The 27833-nt window shown below is 45.8% G+C and overlaps 3 protein-coding genes across 10 annotated transcripts in view; 2 read left to right on the forward strand and 1 right to left on the reverse strand.

Annotated features, from left to right (window-relative positions):
- Positions 1–27833, forward strand: part of RPS18 (ribosomal protein S18) — a 111627-nt gene that overhangs the window by 83583 nt on the left and 211 nt on the right. For 4 of the 5 annotated variants that reach the window (XM_050787870.1, XM_050787866.1, XM_050787869.1 and 1 more), the window contains exons 2-6: positions 23628–23673; positions 24179–24277; positions 27333–27419; positions 27501–27602; positions 27716–27807. In XM_050787870.1, coding sequence (XP_050643827.1) covers positions 23671–23673; positions 24179–24277; positions 27333–27419; positions 27501–27602; positions 27716–27807 — 383 coding nt within the window. In that variant the 5' untranslated portion in view covers positions 23628–23670. Of the gene's footprint in view, positions 1–16034; positions 16040–23627; positions 23674–24178; positions 24278–27332; positions 27420–27500; positions 27603–27715; positions 27808–27833 lie in introns of those variants that run through there. The other variant, XM_050787868.1, reaches the window with a different exon arrangement.
- Positions 1–27833, forward strand: part of PFDN6 (prefoldin subunit 6) — a 50128-nt gene that overhangs the window by 8539 nt on the left and 13756 nt on the right. The window lies entirely within an intron of this gene.
- On the reverse strand, positions 646–23475 carry VPS52 (VPS52 subunit of GARP complex). Of its 4 annotated transcripts, XM_050787613.1 has the most exons (20): positions 23139–23475; positions 22065–22149; positions 21865–21917; positions 21606–21681; positions 21352–21419; positions 20873–21048; positions 20358–20508; positions 19606–19706; positions 19363–19495; positions 19180–19237; positions 18688–18821; positions 18058–18213; positions 16261–16379; positions 15855–15978; positions 15489–15584; positions 15253–15360; positions 14964–15029; positions 2331–2442; positions 1987–2105; positions 646–1349 (listed from the first exon to the last, which is right to left on the reverse strand). In XM_050787613.1, the coding sequence occupies exons 1-20, from the start codon at positions 23226–23228 to the stop codon at positions 1203–1205; spliced, it is 2172 nt and encodes a 723-aa protein (XP_050643570.1). In that variant the 5' UTR covers positions 23229–23475; the 3' UTR covers positions 646–1202. The 4 variants fall into 4 exon arrangements, with proteins under 4 accessions (XP_050643570.1, XP_050643573.1, XP_050643572.1 ...); XM_050787616.1 differs by lacking the exons at positions 21865–21917; positions 23139–23475 and having other exon boundaries at positions 22065–22082; XM_050787614.1 differs by lacking the exons at positions 646–1349; positions 1987–2105; positions 2331–2442 and adding an exon at positions 9201–9447.

Below are 27833 nucleotides of genomic sequence, written 5' to 3' on the forward strand. Positions count from 1 at the left end.
GAACCGCATCCGGAGGGCCTAAGGCGGGGAGTAGAATCCGCTTTCTTTCCACCACTCTCCAGGGACCTGGGAAGGGAATGTTTAGGCCGTGGGGGTGGAGGAGACAGGAAACATCCCCAAATTACCATTTTTCCTCAACTGCACCTTTCCTCTTAGGCCTTAAAGGGGTCCCTGTGTCTCTCCAGTCTAGAGCCTAAGGTCAAACGAAGCGTATAGGCATGGGCAGCAGGAAGGCTCCAAGGCAAACAAATAGATGACATGGATGAATTTTGCCTCGTCTACCCCTGCCCCAGCGGTGTGTGTGTGGGTTGGCTGCTGCAGCCCAGGAGGCAAGGGACTGTGACAGCCACAACCAGAGGAGCTACGGAGCTGCTACAGAGGAGGGATTCCAGAGTCAGCTTGGGCTTGTCCCAAGGGAGCCCTCGAGATAGTGTCTGGGGCTGCGCGGCCTGGTTCTCAGCCCTTGCAGCATCTACTTTAGCCAGGGGCCACCTTCCTCCTCTGGCCTGGAAGTAGCTAGAGGTTAGAGGTTACACCCGCCATAAGGGATATAAGCCCAGGAAGCAGTCAGAAAGGAAAGGTCACTCTAGAGATGGGGCCACCTTAAGGCCTTCAGGAGGAAGGAGAAAGGAAATGGGAGAAGTGTCATGTCATATTAAATATTTATTTTCTGCATACTGACTTGGGATTAATTCTTGAGCCAGGAGGGGAGGGGTTAGTGTTCAAATTGCTCAGATCTCAGGTCAAAAAACTACAGAAATCACTTTGAAAAACACAATGACAGAGGCAGTCACCCCTTGCCAGCAATTCCAAGAGCTGAGGCTTCATGCCTCAAGACATGGTGACTAGTTGAGTGAACCAGAGATTGACGCAGTGACGGTTTTTACAGGGGAAGAAACAAGCCTTGGGTGTATGGGAGCAGGAAAGGAGGGTGACAGACTGGAGAAATGATAAAGGCCATTTTGGAAGCCCACAGGGAAGTGGTCTTGGGAAACCTGAAGACACTGGGAAATTTAGACGGCCAAGGAGATCCAGCTTATCCTGTTGGGCAAGGTGCTGGGAGGGAAGGCAGGTAAGCCATATTAAGGGCCTGGGAGGCAAGGGAAAAACTGGAAAGGGGACCCCCAGGTGAAGAAGGGTATGGAATGGGGTGCAGAAGTCCATGGAGATGACTGGCAGATCTCAGGGTGGTTTCCGGCACATCAGAAGTTGGGCTTATGCTTCTTGAGCTCCACCATAAGGTGGTGAATGTTGATGAGCTCAGCCCGGGCAGGCAGGGCTCGGAGCTGCGGCTGGGACAGCACCCGGTGGAAGCGATGATAGACCTGGATCAGCTGGGTCAGCGCTCCCTGGTCAAAGAAAGTCATTGAGGGATCAAACTGTAAAGTGGTGCTAATAGTGATGATTAAGAATCAGGTTAGGCAGCCAGGCGCAGTGGCTCACACTTGTAATCCCAGCACTGTGGGAGGCCATGGCGGGCAGATCACGAGGTCAGGAATTCAAGACCAGCCTGGCCAACACAGTGAAACCCCATCTCTACTAAAAAATACAAAAATTAGCTGGGTGTGGTGGCAGGTGCCTGTAATCCCAGCTAATTGGGAGGCTGAGGCAGGAAAATCACTTGAACCTGGGAGGTGGAGGTGGAGGTGGAGGTGAGCCCAGATCGTGCCACTGCACTCCAGCCTGGACAACATAGCTAGACTCTCTCTCAAAAAAAAAAAAAAAGAATCAGGTTAGGGCTCATCCAGCACTTTGGGCACAGCTAGTAACTGAAGACCAAGGGTAACTTAGATGATGCTGAGCCCAGCAAAATGATGGGAGAAAATAATAAATGATGGGGTAACTTAGATGATGCTGAGCCCAGCAAAATGATGGGAGAAAATAATAAATGATGGGGTAACTTAGATGATGCTGAGCCCAGCAAAATGATGGGAGAAAATAATAAATGATGGGGTATCTGAGTGGGGGCTGGGACTTGCAGGTCACCTGAATGATACTGGTGCCATTTCTGAAGTTGGTGAAACTCCGCATTACATCCTGACTCAGAGATTCCACTGAGGATTTCCAGGAACTACCAAAGCCACGGATCAGCTGAGTTACCCGGGCTAACAGCAGGAGGAAAGAGAGTGTCAGAGACGGATCTGGCTGATCTTCAACTCCACTAAGTTCTCCCCAAGGTATAGCCATCCTTACCATCAAACCCTCTTTTCTGGTATTCTCTCAATCCAGTCTTTCATACTCTATTCCCCCACCATGTAATCTGCATCCTTTCATTTTTCTTTTCCACTTCCCTTACCACTGATCCCATCATTACCGCATTTTCCTCATACCTTCTTCCCCTCGAAGTCGCTCAGCCTGTCCACGCTCAATCAAAGCCTCAGCCTCCTTCACAAATGCCACTAAACCCCCAAAAGGGGGAGACAGCAACTCTTCAATGAATTCCTGGAAAGACAAACACATATACACAGGTGTCCTGGTGTCAGCAGATTTGCCCAATTCTGGCATCATGACTAATGTAGATCCGTGTGAATGGCATCTTTCAGCTGCTGCAGAAGTTAAGGAAAATTCTCTATGGAGAAAAATATCCTCAATGCTAATTTTGGCCCATACAATTCCCCTGGTTAAGATCAAACAATGAACTCAAAGATAACTAGACACAAAAGAAGGGCAGCTACCAAGAGAGTCAGCAGACACAATAAGCAATAGCTGCTGACCTTAGAACTATCAGATACAGATAGCAGTTGCACTGTTTGCAATGTCAGAAGTTAAGGATAGGCCAGGCACGGTGGCTCACACCTGTAATCCCAGCACTTTGGGAGGCTGAGGCGGGCAGATCACCTGAGGTCAGGAGTTCAAGACTAGCCTGGCCAACATGATGAAACCCCGTCTCTACTAAAAATACAAAAATTAGCTGGGCATGGTGGTGGGTGCCTATAATCCCAGCTACTCGGGAGACTGAGGCAGGAGAACCGCTTGAACTCAGGAGGCGGAGGTTGCAGTAAGCTGAGATCGCGCCACTGCACTCCAGCCTGGATGAAAGAGCAAGACTCTGTCTCAAAAAAAAAAAAAAAAAAAAAAAAAAAAGAAAAAGTTAAGGATGTAAAAATGACCAATTAGTAAGAACTATTAGGAATGAACAGACTTGAAAAAAGGAAATTTTTAGAAAGTCAACAGATTAACAAGAATTATACAATGAACTAGAATTTATAACTGAAGAAAGGACTCAAAATGTAGCACAGACAGAAGATAGAAAATTCTGAAATAGTAGGAGATACAGAAATCTAATTAATGTATCTAGGCACTGAAATTGATGGCTACTAACATCACAAAGAGAGCCAAGAAGACATTATGCGCTTCCTGATGGAAATGCATACCACTACCTCTCAAATATCCCTGTAGAAAAAAAATAAATCTGATCAAACCTTTCCATCTAATTACACATTTATGAGAAACACACCAGACAGAGGAACAGTTTGGCCACACCATGGAATGCAGTCAGCAAAATCTAAACTGTACATCATTCTAGATGACAAATGACTCAGTAACTCAGTTTCTTCCACAAATAAATTGCAGAAGAGAGGAGGTTAAGATGGAAGGGAAATCTATAGATTAAAAAAAGACACATATATGGACTTTATATGGATCCTGATTTGAACCATAAAAATCATTTATGAAGGCCGGGCGCAGTGGCTCATGCCTGTAATCCCAGCATTTTGGGAGGCCGAGACGGGCGGATCACAAGGTCAGGAGATCGAGACCATCCTGGCTAACATGGTGAAACCCCGTCTCTACTAAAAATACAAAAAAAACTAGCCGGGCGAGTGGCGGGCGCCTGTAGTCCCAGCTACTCGGGAGGCTGAGGCAGGAGAATGGCGTAAACCCGGGAGGCGGAGCTTGCAGTGAGCTGAGATCCGGCCACTGCACTCCAGCCTGGGCGACAGAGCGAGACTCCGTCTCAAAAAAAAAAAAAAAAAAAAAAAAAAAAAAAAAAAAATCATTTATGAAGGCCGGGCGCAGTGGCTCATGCCTGTAATCCCAGCATTTTGGGAGGCCGAGGTGAGTAGATCACCTGAGGTCAGGAGTTTGAGACCAGCCTGGCCAACATGGTGAAATCCTGTCTCTACTAAAAATACAAAAAAGGGCGTGGTGATGGGTGCCTATAATCCCAGCTACTTGGGAGACTGAGGCAGAAGAATTGCTTGAACCCAGGAGGCAGGCAGATGTTGCAGTGTGCTGAGATCGGGCCATTGCACTCCAACCTGGGGGCAACAAGAGTGCAACTCTGTCTCAAAAAAAAAAAAAAAAAAAAAAAAATCATTTATGAAATAACTGGGGAAATCTGAATAGTAGTTATTTTAAATAAGATAATATTTTTAAGTGTGATAATGTAGTTTTTAAAACCATTCTGTTACCAGGTGTGGTGGCACACACCTGTAGTCCCAGTTACTTAGGAGGCTGAGGTGGGAGGATCACTTGAGCCCAGGAGTTCGAGGCTACAGGGAGCTATATCATGCCACTGCACTCCAGCCTGGGCACTATAGCAAGGCCCTATCTCAAAACTAATTTTCTTAATAAAAAAGAAAAACATTCTGATACAGATGAAGTGATAATAATGTATAAGATTTAATCCAAAGTAACCGGGGGACACAGAAGGAGGATAAGCAATAGGTGTTGGTATAGATGAAACAAAACTGTCCATGAATTGTTATACACAGAATATCACTGATGGTGCCGGGGGGTTCACTATGCTTTTCTAATAGCATATTGAAATTTCCCATAGCCGGGCACAGTGGCTCAAGCCTGTAATCCCAGGACTTTGGGAGGCCAAGACGGGCAGATCACAAGGTCAGGAGATCGAGACCATCCTGGCTAACACGGTGAAACCCCGTCTCTACTAAAAAAAATACAAAAAACTAGCCGGGTGAGGTGGCAGGCACCTGTAGTCCCAGCTACTCGGGAGGCTGAGGCAGGAGAATGGCGTAAGCCCGGGAGGCGGAGCTTGCAGTGAGCTGAGACAGCCTGGGCGACAGAGCGAGACTCCGTCTCAAAAAAAAAAAAAATTTCCCATAATAAAACGTTAATTTTTGTTTAATGTAAAAGGGAGATTCAAACAAAAAAAACCCATAAAAACAACCCAGACAATAAGATCTGGTAAGAAGAAAGTGAAATTATTATTCCATTTAAAAATAAATTATTAATACAAAAATTAGCCAGGTGTGGTAGTGCATGACTGTAATCCCAGCTACTTAGGGAGGCTGAGGCAGGAGAATCACTTGAACCGGGAGGCGGAGGTTGCAGTGAGCCGAGATCATGTCACTGCACTCCAGCCTGGGCGACAGAGCAGCAACTTGTCTCAAAAAAAAAAAAAAAAAAAAAAAATATATATATATATATATATATAATTGCATCTTTTCTATTCTTCCCTCAAAATATTCACTTATATACACTGATGGTGTCAGATAACTAATGTGAGACTAGGGAGATATGCTGCAAGGAAGGATCTTTCTATAATCAAGGCATCATTGTGATGTGATTTTGGACAGAGATTAAATAACCAAATTCAACCTATTACAGTTGTCTAAATGCAATCTCACACACACATATACAACAACAGTGCAGCAGTGTAGTGTGGGGCACAGGGAGTGGACTGCCGAAGAAAAGTTGAACTAACAGTGATAACCCCTGCTATGCAGTAGCCATAAATTACATGTGTTGTAAGCATGATATATACACCTGATTTTGAAGACTTCATATGGGAAAAAATTTTAAGTATATCTTTTTTTTTTTTTTTTTTTTGAAACAGGGTCTTGCTTTGTCACCCAGGCTGGAGTGCAGTGGCACAATCACAGCTCACTACAACCTCGACTTTCCTGGTTCAGTGATTATCCCACCTCAGCCTCCTGAGTAGCTGGGACTAACAGGCATGTGCCAACAAGCCCCACTAATTTTTTTTGTATTTTTTGTAGAGATGGGGTTTCACCATGTTGTCCAGGCTGGTCTCAAACTCCTGGGCTCAAGCGATCCTCCCTGCCTTGGCCTGTGCTGGGATTACAGGTGTGAGCCACCGTGCTGGCCTCAGTACTATTTTTTATTGATTATATGTTGAAATAATAGTATTTTGGATGTAGTGTTTTAAAAAATTATTTCATCTGTTTCTTCCTTTCTAATGTAGCTTCTAGAAAAGTTAAAATTATTTAAGTGGCTCATATTTGTTTCTCCTTACTTTTTAATGTAGCTTCTAGAAAATTTAAAATTATTTACGTAGCTTCTAGAAAATTTAAAATTATTTACGTGGCTCACATTTGTGGCATGCATTATATTCCTATGGGAGTACTGGTCTCGACTTGGATGAACTTTAAGCTTTCTATTACACAAAAGACAACACATTGATAGCAGAGGTGTGACCAGAGGGAAACAGTGCACTGGGCTTTAACAATCTTTCCTACATAGTATCAAGCAGCAGCCAACCAAAAAAGGACTAAAAGCATTGATGGCAGCTGGCCAGTCTCTCTCTATACCTGGCAAATCTAGTGACAAATCCCAGCTGCTCTCAGCAGAAACAACTGGTTTAAGTGCATCTTTGTGGTGCCTTAATCTCCTGCAATTATCCCGCCTCAGCCTCCCAAGCAGCTAGAACTACAGGTGCATGCCACTATGCCTGGCTATTTTTTTTTTTTTTTTTTTTTTAAAGAAATGGGATCTCGCCGGGCGCGGTGGCTCAAGCCTGTAATCCCAGCACTTTGGGAGGCCGAGACGGGCGGATCACAAGGTCAGGAGATCGAGACCATCCTGGCTAACATGGTGAAACCCCGTCTCTACTAAAAATACAAAAAACTAGCTGGGCGAGGTGGCGGGCGCCTGTAGTCCCAGCTACTCGGGAGGCTGAGGCAGGAGAATGGCGTAAACCCGGGAGGCGGAGCTTGCAGTGAGCTGAGATCCGGCCACTGCACTCCAGCCTGGGCGACAGAGCAAGACTTCGTCTCAAAAAAAAAAAAAAAAAAAAAAAAAAAAAAGAAATGGGATCTCAGCCGGGCATGGTGGCTCACACCTGTAATCCCAGCACTTTGGGAGGCAGAGGCGGGTGGATCACGAGGTCAGGAGATCGAGACCATACTGGCTAACATGGTGAAACCCTGTTTCTACTAAAAATACAAAAAATTAGCCAGGCATGGTGATGGGCACCTGTAGTCCCAGCTACTCAGGAGGCTGAGGCAGGAGAATGGCATGAACCCAGGAGGCAGAGCTTGCAGTGAGCTGAGATCGCGCCACTGCACCACTCCAGCCTGGGAAACAGAGTGAGACTCTGTCTCAAAAAAAAAAAAAAAAAAAAAGAAATGGGGTCTCACTATGTTGCCCAGGCTGATCCCCTCAAACTTCTGGGCTCAAGAGATTCTCCTATCTCAGCCTCCCAAAGTGCTGGGATTACAGGCATGAGCCACGGCGCTAGCAACAATTCTTTCAAAATCAGGAATAGGAAAAGGGTTCTCACTATCACCTTTCTATTCAGCTTCTAAACATCATCCTGGGAGTGTTAGCCAATAGAATAAGAAATCAAAAACATAAGACATTAAAGACAAAAGATTAGAAAATATTTATTCCTAGTAGGACTAAACATACATATTATGCCCAACTAAAAATATGGCAAATGACTTACAGTGTCTTTGTGCTGAAAATTTAAAAAGGTTATCAAAAGGCATTAAAAGATTATCTTAAAAATTGGAGAAGGAGGCCAGGTAAAGTGGCTCAGGTCTGTAATCCCAGCATAGTGAGACACTATAAAAAATTAAATTTTTAAATTTTGTATTCTCACAGAAAAATTTAAAAAAAATTTTTTTTAATTTAAAAATTTTTTTAAAAAAGGCAAGTGTGGTGCTGTGTGCCTCTAGTCCTAACTACTCAGTAGGCTGAGATAGGAGGAGCTCTTGAGCCCAGGAGTTCAAGGCTGCAGTGAGCTATGATTGTGCCACTGCACTCCAACCTGTCTCAAAAAAAAAAAAAAAAAAAAAAAAATCACAAAGTATCAATTCTTCCAAATTAATCTATAAACAATGTAATTCTAATCAAAATCATTAAAGACTTTTTAAAATGTGAAAACTTGTCGAGACCAGCCCGGCCAACATGGTGAAACCCCGTCTCTACTAAAAATACAAAAATTAGCTGGGTGTGGTGGCACATGTCTGTAATCCTAGCTACTCAGGAGGCTGAGGCAGGAGAATCACTTGAACCCAGGAGACAGAGGTTTCAGTGAGCTGAGACTGTGGCCCTGCACTCCAGCCTGGGTGACAGAGTGAGACTCTGTCTCAAAAAAAAAAAAAAAAAAAAAAAAAAGGAAGAAAAAGAAAAGATTTTCTATAAATGGTTCTGGGCCAACCATCCACATAAAAAAATGAAATAGATCCCTACCTCACATCATACACAAAAATTAATTCCAAGTAAATTTCAGACTTAAAGGTAACAACAAAATTCTCTCTATATATTTGCTTATTCTCTAATTTTATTATTATATTTTTTTGAGACAAGGTCTCGCTCTGTTGCCCAGGCTGGAGTGCAGCAGCGCAAACAGGGCTCACTGCAGCCTCGACCTCCCAGGCTCAAGTGATCCTCCCACCTCAGCTACCTGAATAGCACAGACTACAGGTGTGTGCCACTATGCTTGGCTATTTTTTTTTTTTTTTAATTTTTTGTAGAGATGAGGTCTCACTATACTGTCTAGGCTGGTCTCAAACTCCTGGCTTCAAGCAGTCTTCCTGCCTTGGCCTCCCAAAGTGCTGGGATTACAGTCTTCAGCCACTGCACCCAACCAAAATTCTACAATATTAAGAAGAAAATGTAGTATAATATTTTTCTGGCCTTGGAGTAATAAGGAATGTCTTTTTTTTTTTTTTTTTTTTTTTGAGACGGAGTCTCACTCTGTCACCAGTCTGGAGAGCAGTGGCACAGTCTTGGCTCACTGCAACCTCCACCTCCCTGGTTCAAGTGATTCTCCTGCCTCAGCCTCATGAGTAGCTGGGACTACAGGTGCGCACCACCATGCCCAACTAATTTTTTTGTGTTTTTACTCGAGACGGGGTTTCACCATGTTGGCCAGGATGGTCTCCATCCCTTGACCTTGTAATCCACCCCCACTCGGCCTCCCAAAGTGCTGGGATTACAGGCATGAGCCACAGGTGAGATGGATAGTGGCTGTAAGCCCAGCACTTTGGGAGGCTGATGCGGGAAGATCACTTGAGGCCAGGAGTTTGAGACCAGTCTGGGCAACATAGTGAGACTCTGTCTCTACAAAACAACAACAACAACAAAAATTAGCTGGGCGTGTGGCACACACCTATAGACCCACTTACTTGGGAGGCTGAGGCAGGAGGGTTGCCTGAGCCCAGCTGGTTGAGGCTACAGTGAGACATGATCACACTACTGCATTCCAGCTTGGGTGACAGAGCAAGACTGTTACTAAAAACAAAGACATAAAAATGAAAGACAGATAAATTCAATCACATTAAAATTCTAAATTTATTTCATCAAAAAGCAACATTAAAAAAACAAAGGTTGGACGCGGTGGCTCATGCCTGTAATCCCAGCACTTTGGGAGGCTGAAGTGGATGGATCACCTGAGGTCGGGAATTCAAGACCGGCCTGGCCAACATGGCAAAACCCCATCTCTACTAAATATACAAAAATTAGCCGGGCATGGTAGCACACACCTGTAATCCCAGCTACTCAGGAGGCTGAGACAGGATAATTGCTTGAAGCTGGGAGGCGGAGGTTGCAGTGAGCTGAGATCATGCCATTGCCCTCCAGCCTGGGCAACAAGAGTGAAACTCCGTCTAAACAAAAAAAAAAAAAAAAAAAAAAAAGAGGTGCAAGGATCTCTTGAGCCCAGGTGCCTGGGCAACATAGAAAGACCCTCATCTCACCAAAAAAAAAAAAAAAAAAAAAAAGGTAAAAAGATACATACTAAAAGATAATCTGTAACCTATATATAATCAACAAGATTAGTATGTAGATGATACAAAGAACTCTTATAAATCAAAAAATATCAGCAGACTTATTTTTTTCTTTATTTTTTGAGAGAGTCATGCTCTGTAACTGAGGCTGGAGTACAGTGGCATAATCTTGACTCACTGCAACCTTCACCTCCCAGGTTCAGCGCCCTTGAGGAGCTGGGACTACAGGCATGTGCCACCATGCCTGGTTAATTTTTGTACTTCTAGTAGAGACAGGGTTCTGCCATGTTGGCCAGGCTGGTCTTGAATTACTGGCCTCAACTGATCCATCCGCCTCAGCCTCCCAAAGTGCTGGGATTACAGGTGTGAGCCACCATGCCCAGCCACAACCCGATTTTTAAAAGGTCAAATGCTATGACAGCCATTCTACAGAAAAAAAAAAAAATGGTATAGTTGTGGTGATGCTCCTCACACAGAGCACCAGCTGCGGGGAGTCTGTCCCTTGCAGACCCCTGACCCGGCGACGGATGAATGAAGTACACTGACACAGATATTCTGCTTTGCCAGTCCAGCTGAGTGTGTCCAGGCTGCTTACAAACTCCCTGTAGAGTACTGTAAACAGTTGCGATGGCGGCCCTGACCAGCTAGTGAGACTCTCATTTATTCAGTAAAGATTAATTGACAAAGACTTGAGTCAACACCACTACAGGGTAACTGACACTGTGGACTTCCTGAGTAGAAAGCAGTTAGGCACCTGCGGTACATGAAAGGTTAGTCTTAAGACCACATGAGTAAACAAGCTAGCTAGCTAACTTCCCCACATTCCTTTGTTATTACTCTAATTTATTTAACTAAAGGTAAAGATCAGGTCGCCTTCAACCATATCTATTACTGAAGTTATGCAAACTCTCAGGCCTTCGAAGAGGGTTTGTGGCTATCATAACTAATATTTTTCCCACCAGCCTGACTGAACCCCTACATATAGTTACTAAACATTTGAAATGATACTCAATGTTATTAGTAATCAGGAAATTACAAATAAAGACCCACTGAAATACAGGTTGAGTATCCCTAATCCAATAATCTAAAATCCAAAATGCTCTAAAATTTGGAAGTTTTTGAGTATCAACATGACGCTCAAAGGTAATGCTCTTTGGAGCATCTCAGATTTCAGATTTTCAGACTACAGATGCTAACCAGTAAAAATAATGAAAGTAATCCAAAATCCAAAAAAACTCAAAATCTGAAACATTTCTGATCCCAAGCATCTTTAGCAGCATCTCTGGTCTCTTAAAAAAAAAAAAAGAAAAAGATGGCAAAGATCTGATAATACCACATGTTGGAGAAAATGTGGCTCAGAAGGAATTCTTACATATTGCTGGTAAGAAGGAACTACTTAGGAAAACAATTTATCATTGTCTTATAAAGACTAATACTGCCTATCTTATAAACAGCAAAAATACTGTCCTAGGTTTATACCCAAGAGAAACTTCTGATGAAGATAATCAGTATCTATGTGTGCTAAAAGACATGATTATTCATAAAACAATGCTCACAGAAGCAAGAAACTGGAAACAATCCATTTATAGAATATGTTTAATCACACAAGTCATATATGGCAGTGAAAAAGAATGAGCTATAGCCATATGCAATAACATGACAATATTAGAAAAATTATGCATGAAAAAAATCCTGTGATTCTGGGGATTTTTGTTTTGCTGTTTGAGACAGGGTCTTGCTCTGTTGCCAAGGGTAGACTACAATGGCATGATCACAGCTTGCTGTAACCTCGAACTCCTGGATTTCAAGTGGTCCTCTCGCCTTTGTCTCCCATATAGCTAGAATTACAGGTGCACACCACCATGCCTGGTTTTTTTTTTTTTTTTTTTTTTTTTTTTTTTTTTTTGCCTTGCTGTTTTCTTGCCTTGTCTCATCAGTGTTTATATCATTAAAAAATAAAACAACCCAGTGCAGTGGCTGTTTTGTTTTTTAATGATATAAACACCCACAAACACACCACACAATCCAAGAAGTAGCAGCTTGGCAAAAGCCACCATCAAACTATGAAATCCTCCTGAAACTATCCCTGTGCCTCTCATGCACAGGTACTCGTTGATCTAAACGTTGCATTTATTGTACTCCTGCTTTTTTCCCCCTTTTGTGTGTGTGTTCTTGCTTTTAAAAGTAGAGCTATATATATGCCAAAACAAAAATTCATTCTGTTTTTCAGTGTCATTAAAAACAGAATCCGGGCCGGGTGCAGGGGCTCACGCCTGTAATCCCAGCACTTTGGGAGGCTAAGGCGGGTGAATCACCTGAGGTGAGGAGTTCACGACCAGCCTGGCCAACATGGTGAAACCCCATCTCTACTAAAAATACAAAAATTAGCTGGGCATGGTGGCATGCACCTGTAGTCCCAGCTACTAAGAGGCTGAGGCAGGAGAATCACTTAACCTGGGAGGCAGAGGTTGCAGTGAGCCGAGATCGTATCGCTGCACTCCAGTGTGGGAGACAGAGCGAGACTCCGTCTCTAAAAAAACAAACAAACAAAAAAACCAAAAGAATCATTAGATTTTTCACTTGAGGGCAGTAATTCAAGAACAGTCCAGGCAACATGGCAAGACACTGTCTTTACAAAATTAAAAAATTAGCCCGCACACACCTACAGTGAATTCATTTTTGATAAAAGTGCCAAGAACATACACTGGGGAAAAGATAGTCTCTTGGTCAGGCACGGTGGCTCATGCCTGTAATCTCAGCACTTGGGAGGCCGAGGCGGGAGGATCACTTGAAGTCAGGAGTTCAAGACAAGCCTGGCCAACATGGTGAAACCCCACCTCTACTAAAAATACAAAAACTAGCCCGGCGTGGTGGCAGGCACCTGTAATCCCAACTATTCAGGAGGCTGAGGCAGGAGAATCACTTGAACCAAGGAGGCGGAGGTTGCAGTAAGCCAATACTGCACCACTGCACTCCAGCCTAGGTGACAGAGCAAGACTCCGTCTGAGGAAAAAAAAAGAAAGAGATAGTCTCTTCAATAAATGGTGCTGGGAAAACTGGCTATCCATTACACAGAAGAATGAAACTATACCCCTATCTCTCGCCACATAGGAAAACCAATTCAAATGGATTAAAAACTTAAATCTAAGACCAAACTATGAAACTACTACAAGAAAACACTGGGGAAAATCTCCAAGACATTGGTCTGGGCAAAAATTTCTTGAGCCATACCCCACAAGCACAGGCAACCAAAGCAAAAATGGCCAAATGGGATCACATCAAATTAAAAAGCTTCTGCACAGCTGGGCACGGTGGCTCACACTGTAATCCCAGCACTTCGGGAGATGGAGGTGGGCGGATCACCTGAGGTCAGGAGTTTGAGACCAGCCTGACCAACATGGTGAAACCCCATCCCTACTAAAAATACAAAATTAGCCAGGCATGGTGGCACATACCTGTAATCCCAGCTACTTGGGACGTTGAGGCAGGAAAATTGCTTGAACCTAGGAGGCGGAGGTTGCGGTGAGCCAAGATCGCACCATCGCACTCCAGCCTGGGCAACAAGAGCTAAACTCCGTGTCAAAAAAAAAAAAAAAAAAGCTTCTGCACACACAGCGAAAGAAATAACAAAGTGAAGAGACAACGAATATTTGCAAACTACCCATCTGCCAAGGGATTCATAACCAGCATATATAAGGGGCTCAAACAACACTACATGACAAAGTCTAATAATCCTATTAAAAAATGGGCAAAAGATTTGAATAGACATTTTTCAAAAGAATACAAATGGCAAACAGGCATATATGAAAAGGGGCTCACCATCACTATCATCAAAGAAATGCAAATTAAAACTACAGTGAGATCTCATCTCACTCTAGTCAGAATGGCTTTTATCCGAAAGACAGGCAATAACAATGCTGGCAAGGATGTGGAGAAAAGGGAACCCTTATACACTGTTGGTGGGAATGTAAATTAGTACAAACACTTTGGAGAACAGTTTGAAGGTTGCTCAGAAAACTAAAAGTAGAGCTACCATACGATCCAGCAATCCCACTGCTGATATATACCCAAAAGAAAGGACATCAATACATTGAAGAGGTATCTGCACTCCCATGTTTGTTGGCAGTATTGTTCACAATAGCTAAGATTTGGAAGCAACCTAAGTGTCCATCAGCAGATGAATGGGTAAAGAAAACGTGGGACATGTACACAATGGAGCACTATTCAGCCATAAAAAATAATGAGACTCAGTCATTTGCAACAACATGCATAGAATTGGAGAACATGCATAGAATTGGAGATCATTATATTAAGTGAAGTAAGCCAGGCACAGAAAGACAAATGTCATGTGTTCTCACTTATTTGTGGGATCTAAAAATCAAAACAATTGAACTCATGTACTCATGTACAAAGAGAGTAGGATGGCTACCAGAGGCTGGGAAGGCTAGTGGAAGGCTGGGGATGATTAATGGGTACAAACAAAAATAGGAAGAATGAATAAGACCTACTATTTGACAGCACAACAGGGTGACTATAGTCAATTATAACTTAATTGTACATTTTAAAATAACTTAGAGTGTAACTGGATTGTTTATAACACAAAGGATAAGTGCTTGAGGGGATGGATAAAGAAAAAAATAAAATTCATTCTAAAAATAGAAAATTAGCTAGGCGTGGTGGCTCATGCCTGTGGTCCCAGCTACCCAGGGGCTAAGGTGGGAGGATCGCTTAAGCCCAGGCTGTCGAGGCTGCAGTAAGCCATGTTCATGCCACTGCACTCCAGCCTGGGTGACACAGCGAGACTCTGCCTCAAAAAAGGAAAAAAAAAAAAAAAGCAAAACCAAAGACAAAATAAAATAAAGTAGACCAATAATGACAGTATGTTGTGGATCAAGAGTTACAGTAATTCCATGTACCTGAGGTCCATTATGCCACTCCCTACACACACACACATACACACAAACACACAGGAGCTGAAAACAGCACACAAAGCTGTCCCTTCCCTTTTCCCCACACCCCTACCTGTGTCCGAGCATTGAGCAGCTGCTGGAAGCTCTCAACCTCTTTGCTGTCATCTGCAGCCCGCTCCTAAGGGAAGACAAAGGGAAATGTCAAGTTTGGGGAAAGCAGTCCTTCACTTCAGGATGTCCCCTTCATTCCACACTTATTGTACTAAGCTGGACACTGTGCCAGACTCCAAGAGTAAAACGCTGAACAAGACAGGCATCATCTCTGCCCTCACAGAGCTAACAAAGCAGAGGGGAAACCAAATTTTCTGGGTAGGAAGACAAGGAGAAGGAGCACCTATTACCATCAGCACACCCAGCATCATGTCATAGTTGTTGATCAGAAACACAAGCTGCTCCTTCCTTGAGGAGAACTCGGCTGCCACTCGAAGGACAAAATTCTCCACCTCCACCTGAAAAGGCAGAGAGGAAGAGGTGACACCAGAAAGCAAGGCCATCAGGCCCCCCTCTGGCTCCTCCTCGGCCTCCACCCACTGGCAGCAGCCCTGCTGCTGGTAAGTCTCTCCTGTCTGACCCTTACCTGCAGCTGTCCCAGCAACTGCATGGTCCGTTCATTGGGAATTGTCTGGTTGATGCTGACAAGAGCGGAGGAGAACTCTGCGTAGCGGCGTGTGATCTAGGACAGAGTGGGAAGGAAAATCACACCCACCTCCTGGCCCAACCACCACCACCTCCCAACTCCCTTGGTCAACCCGCCACCATGTGATGTGACTCTACCTCCAGTCCCTCCTACCCACAGTGCACCACTCACCATGAGTTTTATCACCCTCCCAGAATGCCTGCTCATAGCGTGGCCCATGACACAACTGTGACCGTGGCCAACCCCCACAATGATGCTTAGAGCCCTGCCTTTCAAGAACCCTTTGTTACCCTTGCCCTCCCTCACATAGTGGGGCCGAGTATCCAACCCCCCTAGGCGCTGGGGGTCAGTGCTTCGGACGCTCTGGACATTCATCTCCAGGATCAGCTCAAACCGTGGCCATAGCAAGGCAAGCACCTGTTCCCAGTACCTGTGGGCTTAATCAGAATCTGAGGTCAGCCGGCAAGGAATGTTGGAGAGGGATGGGGGGGAGTGGGGCACCATTCAGTTTAATGGTCAACAGTTAGTTGTGGGGATGGGGAGGCAGTGGTTGGAGAAAGGTGAGTCAAAAAGCAGCAGTACTGCCTCTGAAGCAAATCAATGGGAATAAAGGTTAATGATACCAGGTCAGTAGAAGTCTAAGGTCAGGGCAGAGTCATGCAAGACCAAGAGTTTGTGGCCTGTTGGGCATCAAGGACCAGAATTCAGTGACCTGTCCAGAGCAGGAACATCCCTCTTTGCTGCAATGTTACGGAACCGGAGAACAATGTGGATACAAAGAAAAACAGCAATGGCATCGTAGCAGTCAGCGAGATAGGACTCCAGGTGTTTCTATGTGATTGGGGAACAAGCAGAGGATTAAAAGAGAATGTCAGTTTGTTTTCCTCAGTGACTATGAACAAACGCATGTGTTTCTTTGGGGATGATGCACTGGATAGGACAGAAGGGAGAGATGTAAAATGCAACTGCCCCCTGCTTTCCTGTCCACTGCCCCCGGGTGGTCCTACTGCCTTACCCACCAGGATCTATGTTTTTGGCTTTTTTTGTTGCTGTTTTTTTGAGATGGAGTTTCGCTCTTGTCGCCCTTGTCGCCTAAGCTGGAATGCAGTGGCGCAATCGCAGCTCACTGCAACCTCCGCCTGCCTCCCAGGTTCAAGCGATTCTCCTGCCTTAGACTCCTGAGTAGCTGGAATTACAGGCGCCTGCCACCACGCCTGACTAATTTTTGTATTTTTAGTAAAGATGGGGTTTCACCATGTTGGCCAAGCTGGTCTCGAACTCCTGACCTCAGGTGATCCGCCCACCTCAGCCTCCTAAAGTGCTGGGATTACAGGTGTGAGCCACTGTGCCCGGCGTTTTTGACTTTAGAGACAGGTTCTTGCTTTGTCACCTAGGCTAGATTGCAATGGTACAATCACAGTTCACTGCAGCCTCAAACATCTGGGCTCAAGTGATGTTCCCACCTCAGCCTGCCAAGTAGCTGGGACCATGGGTGTGTACCACCATGCCTGGCTTATTTTTAAATTTTTTGTCAAGACAAGGTCTTGCCATGTTGCCCAGGCTGGTCTTGAACTCCTGGCCTCAAGCAATCTTCCTGCCTTGGTCTCCCAAAGTACCGGGATTACAGGTGTAAACCACTGCACCTGGCTGCAGCAGGATCTACGATCACAAGCCTATCACAGCAGAGTTCCAGGCTGAGCTTGGGTCAGGGGTTTGGAGGACCCTCAGTTTTCACGTGCTATTGCCTGATTGTGGGGTAGCAGCAGGGGGAGTCTCAGGGACCCTACACTCTGAGGATTTCATGGGAAGTAACACTGTGACAAGTCTAAGTAACAAGGCTTAGACTTTTTTTTTTTTGAGATGGAGTCTTGCTCTGTCACCCAGGCTGGAGTGCAGTGGCGCAGTCTTGGCTCACTGCAACCTCCTCCTCCTAGGTTCAAGCAATTCTCCTGCCTCGGCCTCCTGATTAGCTAGGATTACAGGCTGCGCACGTCCGACTAATTTTTGTATTTTTAGTGGAGATGGGGTTTCACCATGTTGGTCAGGCTGGTCTCGAACTCACAGATCCTCCCGCCTCAGCCTCCCAAAGTGCTGGGATTACAAGTGTGAGCCACTGTGCCCAGCTTTTCTTTTTTTTGTTTTAAGAGACAGGTCTCACTCTGGAGTGCATGGCTCACTGCAGCCTTGACCTCCTGGGCTCAAGCAATCCTTCCACCTCAGCATCTCAAGTAGCTAGGACCACAGGCATACATCAACACACAGCTGGCTAATTTTTTATTTTTTATAGACAGGCCAGGCTGGTCTCAAACTCCTGAGCTCAGGCAATCCTACTGCCTCAGACTTCCAAAATGCTGGGATTATGGGCGTGCGCTACTGTGCCCAGCCAAGGCTTAGACATTTTAGAATGAGGTGATCCTGATTTCAGTTCTACCAGAGTCATGACCCCACTATGCTGCTGATGAAGACTGGAGACAAAGGTGTTGAATAGTACAGGAAATAGGAATCTTACCAGGGTCATGCTGAGTGTACGGCCCATGACAGCATGGAACAGGTCATGTGCAGCCGGGCCAGACACAACAAAAAATTCACAGATGAAAAGGTATTCGCGGCAGGAATTGTCTAGGAGGGCGTAGTGCTGGCTGCGGAAGAGGGCCTCAAATGGATACTGGGAGAGGAGAAGTAAAGAAGAAACACAGAAGGGATGGACCCCAACACTGACTTCCCATGGATATGGCTGCAAAATCAGTAAACCTGGGTAATAAGAGCTGGGCAGACCCTTGGCATCCATCTAGGTCTAGGCTGTCAAAGAGCAAGCTGAATGGGCACTGAAAAGGTGGGGGAACATAGGGGTACAAAAAGGGCCTACACCCACCTGCTGTTGCTACTCCTGCATCCACCTCAACACCTGCCTCTGACCGTCATTCCCCTCATCCAGTCTCTCCCCTCTGCATGCCCTTAAGTCAATGGTTCCCAGCTCTTTTCACATCACAGCAGGCTGGAGTGATTGGAGAAGGCCACTCCCAAGTCTAAGGGGATCGAGACAGGGCCTGCAGGTTGGGAAGCTCTGCCCTGAGGTCTGGCCTTCCCTCCCTCCATGCTCAGAGTCTCTTTCATGACTGAAGCTTGTTCCTCCTCATACCCTCTGCTCTCCGCGCTGGGCTGTGTGAGGCACCAGGATGGGGGCCTCAAGTTCAGTGGGGGAGATGACAGAGCCGCGGGTTCCTAGGGTGAAAATGGTGTTCCTGCTGCGGAGTGATGGCTTTGAGAAGAATCGTAAGATGGGTCAGAGTCAGGGAAAACAATGAGACCATAACTGGGCCCAAAGACTCACTATCTGCAGGGACCCCAGACAGCGAGACATGGCCTAGTCAGCCCTCTTTCCCAGTACTAGGGCCCCACGTGATGACATCTGTGAACGGACTTCAGGGTGTCTCCCCACCTCCTGCAATCATATGCAAAACTGTGTCAAAATGACGTGTGCATCTTTCTTAGGAGGGAGGCTATAGCTTTCATCACATTCTAAAAGGTTTCAGTCCCATAGGAAAAGGTAAGGAACAGTGCCTTGGTGGCTGCAGCCGAAAGTCCTCCCACTCTCAAGACCTGGCATGAGGGTTCCCCAGGACTAGGATATCTTTCTTCGCTGTATCTTCCACGCCCATTAGATCATCTTTCTCAGCAACTTCCTCATACTAAGAAAACAGAAAAGAGAACTGATAACCGTCTCTTCCGACAACACAATAAAATATTCCTTGCCCAGGGATGTCCCCTCCTCCCAGTCCATGTGCCCAGGAATGCCTCTCCCTCCTGACCTTACCTGCACCTTCATGAGCCGCCCCAGGTAAGAGCGGTAGTAAGACAGGTAGATCTTGCTCAGCGTCTCCACGTATTCATCCCTGATTTCCTTTGCTGTTGCTCGTTCATTGCCCAGCAGAAACTGATAGAAGAACCTAGGAGGTCAGGAACATGTCAGTCTACCTGTCTCCCAGGAAACCAGATGCCCACATTAGGCTGCTCAAAAGCTCAAAGGCCATCCCATGCACTTCCTTGGGGTTGTGACCTGTACTTCAGCAGGGCCGTCTGGGGGATCTGATAGTTGGTCATTGGTTTCCTGAAGGAATAAATCTTCTGGAGGATAAACTCTCGGATCTTCATCACTGCCTAGATGTGGGGAACCAAGCACAGAGCATGAAGCTGCAACCTTTTTGCTGTATGAGAGGAATTGGGGGAAGCAACAAATGGTAAACATAGGTTGAAAAGTGGTGCATATCTGGCCGGGCGCGGTGGCTCAAGCCTGTAATCCCAGCACTTTGGGAGGCTGAGACGGGCGGATCACGAGGTCAGGAGATCGAGACCATCCTGGCTAACACGGAGAAACCCCGTCTCTACTAAAAAAATACAAAAAACTAGCCGGGCGAGGTGGCGGGCGCCTGTAGTCCCAGCTACTCGGGAGGCTGAGGCAGGAAAATGGCGCAAACCCGGGAGGCGGAGCTTGCAGTGAGCTGAGATCCAGCCACTGCACTCCAGCCTGGGCGACAGAGCCAGACTCCGTCTCAAAAAAAAAAAAAAAAAAAAAAAAAAAAAAAAAAAAAAAAAAAAAAAAAAAAAAAAAAAAGAAAAGTGGTGCATATCTCTTTGGTATTTCTCAAGATTTTCAAGGAAACCCAGAGAGGCAAGAATGGGGCTGCCCAGAAAAGGCAGGGTGAAGTTCTTGGAGACAGGCTACAGTGAGCTCTGCCAAGGAAATCCATAGTGAAGATCTTGGGAGGGCTGCTTCTAGTAGCCTCCAGGGTATCCATCCCTACTTCCCACCTTGACCCGGAGCCGATCAAGCACGCCTCTGACATCCGCGCAGGCTGCTGTGCCTCTAGCTTCCTGCTCTCTGACTGCAGCTGCCTTGGCATCCAGCTCCTGTAGCTGCTCCAAGAACCTGGGCTCTGTCACTGGAGCCTCCAGAATCGCCCTGGGTAGCAGGAAGGGGTGGGATAAGTTACAAGGGAAACCCAGACATCCCTAAACCAGACCCAGACCACACTCCTTACCTCCAGCTCCTATCATCTCTACCACCTTGCATTGTACCATATAGTCAGGACACATGTACAAAGTTTTCTATTCCTGGACCTTCCCACTATACACCTGATCTTACATCATTCTTAATCTTAATCTTTGATGCCTAATGCATGCCTAAAGAAATGGTGGTTAACCTGGCTACTAATTTCTAAAAAGCACTTAATCTGGAGCCAGTAGACCCATATGGTAAATAAGGTAGGTCACCCCAGCCCATTCACCCGCCATGGACATCATGACCCTTCAAACCGGTAACTCACGTGACCAGAGCAGAAGGCACGACCAGACCATCAACAAGCTCCCCAAGTTTCCCCCGAACTGCCTGGCGATTTCGAAGTCGAATGTTCATGGCTCCTGACTGTTCCTGCAGTGTCCGGATCTCAGAGCTGATGGAGCTGAGGTCACTCTGAAAAGCTCCCAACATCTGCTCCATTCGCTGTAGGGAAGGTAGAAGATGTTGCTGGAGTGCTATAGGGTTTGTACGGGATAAGTGGGCCACCAAAGCCTCTCTGTGAAGTCCTCAGTATTCATCAGTCCATGAGGGTGGCAGAGGATGAGATACCCCAGATTACCAGGAAATAACATTAAATATGGCAGCAATAACAAAAAAGGCTCCTGAAGTCATCTTGAAAATGACCCTAACTTGTCCCCATCTTAAGGCTGATGACCTAAAAATGGCACCAGAGTCCATGATCTGGTTCAGAGCAGCTATTAGGGGTCACAGTTCAGGATTACTAACCTCCAGGACAGCATCACAGGCTGTGATCTGGTTGTGCAGAGATGCTATATTCTCACTCTCTTGAATATCTGACCCACAAAAAGTCAAGGGGCCTCATGGTGAAAATGGGAGAGCCTCAGATTTGTAGTACCTCTCCAATTGCTCTCTGAAGTGACAGAAACCTCATAGATGTTGACCCCAGCTGAGACATCTGTACCACACACCACAAAATCCCCATATCAATAGCACCGCCCCTTCCCTCTGCTGGAGGATACAATCCCGAATGGATTTCTGTTCAATCTGCTGTAGCTCCAGTTCAACTTGTTTTGAATAGTGACGAAGATCTACACCCTGGGAGGACATAAAGATGACAGGTCAGAAAAAAGTCTCAGTAAAGGGACACTGTAACAGAATCAGTGAAGGACTAAAGGATCAGATAGATACCAGGCTGATATAACAAAAGCAAAAAACTGTTGTTTTTCCTTTTGGGGGAGAGTAGATAGAAGGGCAGATTAGTATAGGGGAAATCCTCACCGTTTTAAGAGCTTCCTTTACTAACTCATCCTCCAGATTTGCCTGAATGTGAACTGGAAATAGAAGTTTATCGTAAGGGTTCAGCTCCACAGCTCCCTCTCCCCACATTGAGTATCTGCACACCAATCCCTACCTTATTCCTTCCAGCTCCCATGCCTCTCAGATTACAGGTACTGCACCCACTCCACGCCATCACTTACCATCCACTTCATCCAGGATGAACTCATCGGAAGTGATATCCAACTCCCCAAGTTGCAGTGATTCCTGGAGCCCAGCACCACCCGCCTGAAAAGGAATAAGTTAATGGGAGTAGGATACAGTGAAAGACAGAAAGAAAAAATGTAATTGGATATCCCCAGTCCTTCAAGTGAGAAGGAGGTGCTTTTGCTGGAAGCCACAGGTACCGCTTTGAAAAATTCTAAGTCTCACATTGTACCCACTCTCCTATTTTGTGTTGATGGGTAAGGAATACGACAAGGAGTGAGACGATCCAATGAGACAGTGGAGGTAGCCCAGCATGGTGGCGGGCTCCTTGTAGTCCCAACTACTTAGAAGCTGAGACTGGAAGACTGTCTGAGGAGATCAGGAGTTCAAGGTCAACCTGGGTAACACAGGGAGAGCCGTCTCAAGAAAAAAAAAAAAAAAGTAAAAGACAAGACAGTGGAGATGACCTAATGAGGAAAGCTAGGAATTGCAGAGGATGGAGCTGAACTTGCACTTAAATTTAGGACCCTCAGGCTCCTGCCATCTTGGATGTTCTATCACACCTCTGGGGAACCCCAGGCTTTCTAGAAATGTCAAAATACATAGTGTTTACCTGCGTGCGAGATGCAATCTTAAACATACTCATTCATCTAATCCTAACAACGATGTATACAGTAGGTTCTATCTTCCTCATCTTATAGGTCTGAGAAATGATGGCACAGAAAAGCGGGTTAACTTGCCCAAGGGAACACAGCGTGTAAGTGGCAGAGATGGAATTGGAACCCAGGCAGTCTGGCTCCAGAGTCCATGTTCTTAACCTTTACACTATATTACTTCTTGACTCTACCCCAAAATGTGGAGCGAAGTTGAAATTGTGCCCCAGAATATGAGTTTCAGCCACGAGGGTCCCGCTCAGGGTCGGGTCTGATCACAGGGAAGGGTACGGGGAGTCAAACAGGTAATATCACAGGTAGCAGCCAAGTTCCCACCCTTGTGCCTAAACCCAGCTCAGGTCTTTCTGAAGCTAGGAGCACCGGGACTACGGAGGAGAAACAGTTCCGCGCTCTCACCAGCGGGCCCTCTTCCTCCTCCATGTCTGACGTCCCAGCCCGCAACACCAGTTCCCGGGCGGCAGCCGCCATGGTCGCAGCGGCGGCCATTCCCCGCAGCCTCACTTCCGGCAACTGTCAGGCCCGCGAGTCTGTTCCCCGGAGTGGAGCTACAAGTCCCAAAGGGTCTTCCTCAGCGCGAAATCGTTCCCAGATATTTGAGTTAAATTGTTTGACTCCAGCTGTTCCCTTTCAGTTCTAACCACTTCACCCAACTCTAAACGGAAATGTGGAAGTCTGAAGCACAAACCAGCCCGGAACCTTCGCTTCTCTTAAACCTATGAACTTTACGAACTGTAAAGAAAAGCGCACCGGAAGTTGTGGTACCCAAGCCATACTCTCCTAAGTCCAGCTAGGTCAGGCTGAAACAGTTTCCGGAAGCACTTCTCCTAGATCGCTCCGCCTCTTCCTCCTGAAAGCTATATAATGATACCGCGTCACTTCCGCTCTCTCTTCCACAGGAGGCCTACACGCCGCCGCTTGTGCTGCCGCCATGGTAAGCCTGGAATCCGTGCCGTGATCCAGCGACATCGCAACTCGGGCAAGGAAAGCCGGCTGTTGGGGTTCTGGAAACGCCCTGTCCTGAGGGCCTGAGACTTTCCGTATGAAGCCTTGGATCGCGCCCCTGGAAAGGGACACCAAAGATTTCCAGTTCCGGAGAGCGGGCCCGAGGAAGGGTCACTGCTCTGGCGCACGGAAGCTGCCTAAGGCTTGGGCGTATATGGGGAACTCTGGCTTCCGCCACGCACTTTTGGGAATGGGCAGGAGACCTGCCTCCTCTCTCCAAAGGTTGCATTTTCCCAAGCTTGAACGCTTCATGTACCTACTCTGCAGGACTGAGGAGTTTGCTGTGTGGTGTGAAAATCTTAGGGGTGGGGATCGGGTGCCTTTGCCACTTGTGTGACAGACTTAACCGTTTTGTATGAAGTTCGTTTGCCTTATCAACCTTACTGTTTGATAGTTTACTGTGTCTAATTTCTCCCCCGTACTTTTTAAACCAGTCTCTAGTGATCCCTGAAAAGTTCCAGCATATTTTGCGAGTACTCAACACCAATATCGATGGGCGGCGGAAAATAGCCTTTGCCATCACTGCCATTAAGGTAAGTAAAGTAGGGTAAGGAATAGGGAATGTAAATGAGAATTGGGTTGTGAAGACATGAGCAAAAATGAAGCAAGGTTGGGGAGACTTGAGTCTCATCCAGAGCACCTTGACTGCTGGATTAAGAAAAGAAAGTGGTTTAGGGAGAGACTAACCCCTTTAGCACTTACCACATTTACCACAGAAAATAAGTGATTAAAGCCAAGAGAGTGGTCTAAGGTCAAGCCAAAACATTTCACCCGGGGGAGTGGGAAAGAGGTATGGTTGCTCACCCGAATTCGCTAAGATTTTCCTGAACCGTGAGATCCTTCTAGATTCGGTTTCTTTACTCACCCCGCCATCATAACAGCAACCCTTCCTGTAAAATTTATATTCCCTCAGAATTGGAGGATTATTGGGCATCTTGAGGGATGAGTAAAAATGCCAACAGATAAAAAGTGTGAAGAAACTTGTAGATGGAGGGTGGAAGAAGTATGAGCAGGACATTTACTCATATGTCAGAGTTGACACTCCTGTTAAAGTGTGAAGGAGTACATCTCTTCGGCTTTTAAGAATCGAATCAGTGAATGCAAGAATAATTATTTCACTTGGGTATTTCTCTCCACAAACCTAATAAACTCCTGGCTTTCTAGATACACACGTTCTTTTTTTTTTTTTTCTTAAGTCAGAATTTGTAGTTAGTTGTGGAAATAGCCTACCAGTATGTGTCCACTTCATGGGTGCAGGGCTAGGCCTGTCTTACCAGTTCTTGGCTTCTGTTGCATGGTAGATACTTAGGCGACGTTAGCGAATGGATAGTAGTAGGGATACTGTTGGCTGGTTTAAGGAATGTGTAGAGGAAAATTCCTTCTGTTGGGTGCTCTGTGAAACTAATAAGGCAGTGTGAAATACTGTACTTAGATACTTGCTGTGAGGCTTAAGTAGAGGTGCACCATTCAGAAGTGTAATAGAGAATAACCTTCATGGATGAAAGTTATTCTAACTAAAATTAGAAATCTCATTTTATCTATCTGTCTTCCCACTCCCATTTTGAAGTAAATATTCATTTGTAAACATATAATTAAATTTGAGGCTGAGTGCAGTGGCTCACTTTCAGAGGCTGAAGTGGGTGGATCCCCTGAGGTCAGGAATTCAAGACCAGCCTGGCCAACACGGTGAAACCTCGTCATTTAATTAATAAATAAATATATATATTTGAAAGACCCTGCTCTCTTCTGAATAAACCTAATAATTTGACCCTTGGTCACGTTTATTTATTTATTCTGAAACAGAGTCTCGCCCCATCACCCAGGCTGGAGTGCAGTGGCGTAATCTCATCTCACTGCAACTTCAGCCTCCCAAGTAGCTGAGATTACAGGCACACGCCCAGCTAATTTTTGTATTTTTAGAAGAGAGGGGGTTTCACCATGTTGGTCAGGCTGGTCTTAAACTTCTGACCTCAGGTGATCCACCCACCTTAGCCTCCCAAAGTGCTGGGATTACAGGCTTGAGCCACTGCGCCCAGCCACATTTATTTTTTGAAAGGCTGGAGTGGCGGAATCACCATTCACTGCAGCCTTGACCTCCAGGGCTCAAGTCAATCCTTCTGCCTCAACTTCCCAAGTAGTTGGGGCTATAAGTGTGCACCACCACCACGTCTGGCTAATCTGGATCTTGCTGTGTTGTCCAAGCTGGTCTGGAACTCCTGGGCTCAAGTGATCCTCCACCCTCAGCCTCCCAGAGTGCTGGAATTACAGGCATGAGCCACTGTGAAGCCAACCCTTGATCTCTCTCTCTTGCAGAGAGGAACTGCCATTTGTTTTAGTTTCCTGGGGCCTACTATAACAAGTTCATATAAACTAAGAAAATTACTTACGGCACTGGAGGCACTTAAGAACCTTGCCTCTTCCTATCTTCTGGTGGTTGTCAGTAATCCTTAGTGTTCCTTGGCTTGTAACTGCATTACTCCGATCTGTTGCTGTCATCTCATGGTCCTCTTCATGTCTCTCTTATGATTTGTCATTGGATCTAGAGCCCACCCTAATCAAAGATAACTTCATTTTACCTAGTTATTTCTGTGAAGACCTTATTTCCAAATAAGGCCACATTCTGAGGTTCTAGTTGGACAAAATGAGGGGCAGGGCTTACTATTCAGTTCATCCTTCACTCTCCAAATCACTTTGGTTCATGAGTTTAGATAGCATGGGTGCTAGTGCTGGTGTTGATATGATGCTACCAATGTAAGCATTAGGTTTTTTTTATAATCACTTGGGCGGTCAGTTCTGGGCACTGACAAAATTCAGTTTGTGATCTTGGAATACTTTGATTATAGGGATACAGTGATTTGCCTTAGAGATTCTGAGGAACTGACAGCCCAAGTACCTTAATCAAATCCTGTAACTCATAAGACTCTGGTTTACTGCATTAGCTTGGAGAGGCAGGCCCCTTGTTCTCCTAAATGCAAGAATCAGAAGGCACTTAGTGACAAATACATATGCTGAGCAATGAGGAGGAAAAAAAAAGATACTGCCTGCTTTCAAAGGGTTGTCTATAACACTAAATTCTGTGTTCATGATTCAGTCGTGCCCCTGAACAAAGTAACCTTTTTTTTTTTTTTTTTTTTTGAGACGGGGTCTCTCTCGCCCAGGTTTGAGTGTGGTGGTGTGATCTCGGCTTGCTGTGACCTCCGCCTCCCAGGTTCAAGCAATTCTGCCACAGCCTCCCAAGTAGCTGGGATTACAGGCGCCCACCACCATGCTCGGCTAATTTTTTTGTATTTTTAGTAGGGTTTCACCATGTTGGCCAGGCTGGTTTCAAACTCCTGCCCTCAAAGTCATCCACCCACCTGGGCCTCCCAAAGTGCTAGGATTACAGGCGTGAGCCACTGCGTGCGGCCCAAAGTTAACCTTCTATCAAATGGCTTATATCTGGAAAGGTGGGTGAGGAAAGGGTGACCTAGGGGATTGCAAAATAGATTATTGCAGATCCTACCTTTGTGAGCTTTTTGAATAATGAGGCTATAAAGTAATTTAAAAATCAGATTGAACCCTAATTCCGAAAACCCTCACTTCATTCAGGGTGTGGGCCGAAGATATGCTCATGTGGTGTTGAGGAAAGCAGACATTGACCTCACCAAGAGGGCGGGAGAACTCACTGAGGATGAGGTGAGGACAAGGAAGGGGGCTGGGGGTGGGGTCAGCCTCAGAAAGGGGGTCATGTAGATCTGACCTTGTCCTGCCTGCCAGGTGGAACGTGTGATCACCATTATGCAGAATCCACGCCAGTACAAGATCCCAGACTGGTTCTTGAACAGACAGAAGGATGTAAAGGATGGAAAATATAGCCAGGTGTGTACTGAAATGAGGGCAGGATTAGAGGAAGGGTGGAGGGTCCTGATAGAATTGGGCATAGGTAGGTGGTCAGGGGATAAAACATCCCTTGCCGCCTCCTCTGAATCCAGGTCCTAGCCAATGGTCTGGACAACAAGCTCCGTGAAGACCTGGAGCGACTGAAGAAGATTCGGGCCCATAGAGGGCTGCGCCACTTCTGGGGGTGAGTGGAGGTCTCATCTCACTGCC

This window comes from Macaca thibetana, chromosome 4, assembly GCF_024542745.1.
Source record: "Macaca thibetana thibetana isolate TM-01 chromosome 4, ASM2454274v1, whole genome shotgun sequence".
NCBI lineage: Eukaryota > Metazoa > Chordata > Mammalia > Primates > Cercopithecidae > Macaca > Macaca thibetana.

Excerpts from the sequence above, each read along its gene's own strand:
- VPS52 (XM_050787613.1), bottom strand. The coding sequence starts at position 23,228 with ATGGCCGCCGCTGCGACCATGGCGGCTGCCGCCCGGGAACTGGTGTTG. Across the intron at positions 19,238-19,362 it reads GGCGGCTCATGAAGGTGCAG|TATGAGGAAGTTGCTGAGAA; the intron begins GTAAGGTCAGGA and ends CTGTTTTCTTAG. Across the intron at positions 2,106-2,330 it reads GCGACTTCGAGGGGAAGAAG|CCCGGGTAACTCAGCTGATC; the intron begins GTATGAGGAAAA and ends TCCTGCTGTTAG.